General features: G+C 54.8%; 1 protein-coding gene across 1 annotated transcript in view; it reads right to left on the minus strand.

Annotated features, from left to right (window-relative positions):
* LOC119593414 overlaps nt 1-252 on the minus strand; it is a 10,200-nt gene that overhangs the window by 1,917 nt on the left and 8,031 nt on the right. Inside the window, exon 6 of the mRNA XM_037942344.1 lies at nt 26-187. Within this exon, the coding sequence (XP_037798272.1) occupies nt 26-187 (162 nt within the window). The remainder of the gene's footprint in view (nt 1-25; nt 188-252) is intronic.

Genomic DNA, 252 nt, shown 5'->3' on the forward strand with positions numbered 1-252 from the left:
GAACAATCTAAATAACTTCCCTTACCTTCCAGTTTCCGTTGTTGAAAGCCTGCCACTGAGGAACGGCGTTGATGTAATAGTAGGTCGCGTCCTGCTCCGCCTCTGTTACGAAGTCAGCGTCAGGAGCGAGGTGTCCCCTGGCGAAGTACAGCTGCTCTTGGGGGTTGAGGATGGTGTTGGCGAGGTCCTGGAAGGATGGGGAAAGGATGGGGGAAGGATGGATAGGGGGGGGGGAAGGTAGAAGGGTTGTTA

The sequence above is a fragment of the Penaeus monodon genome, chromosome 32 (assembly GCF_015228065.2).
Source record: "Penaeus monodon isolate SGIC_2016 chromosome 32, NSTDA_Pmon_1, whole genome shotgun sequence".
NCBI lineage: Eukaryota > Metazoa > Arthropoda > Malacostraca > Decapoda > Penaeidae > Penaeus > Penaeus monodon.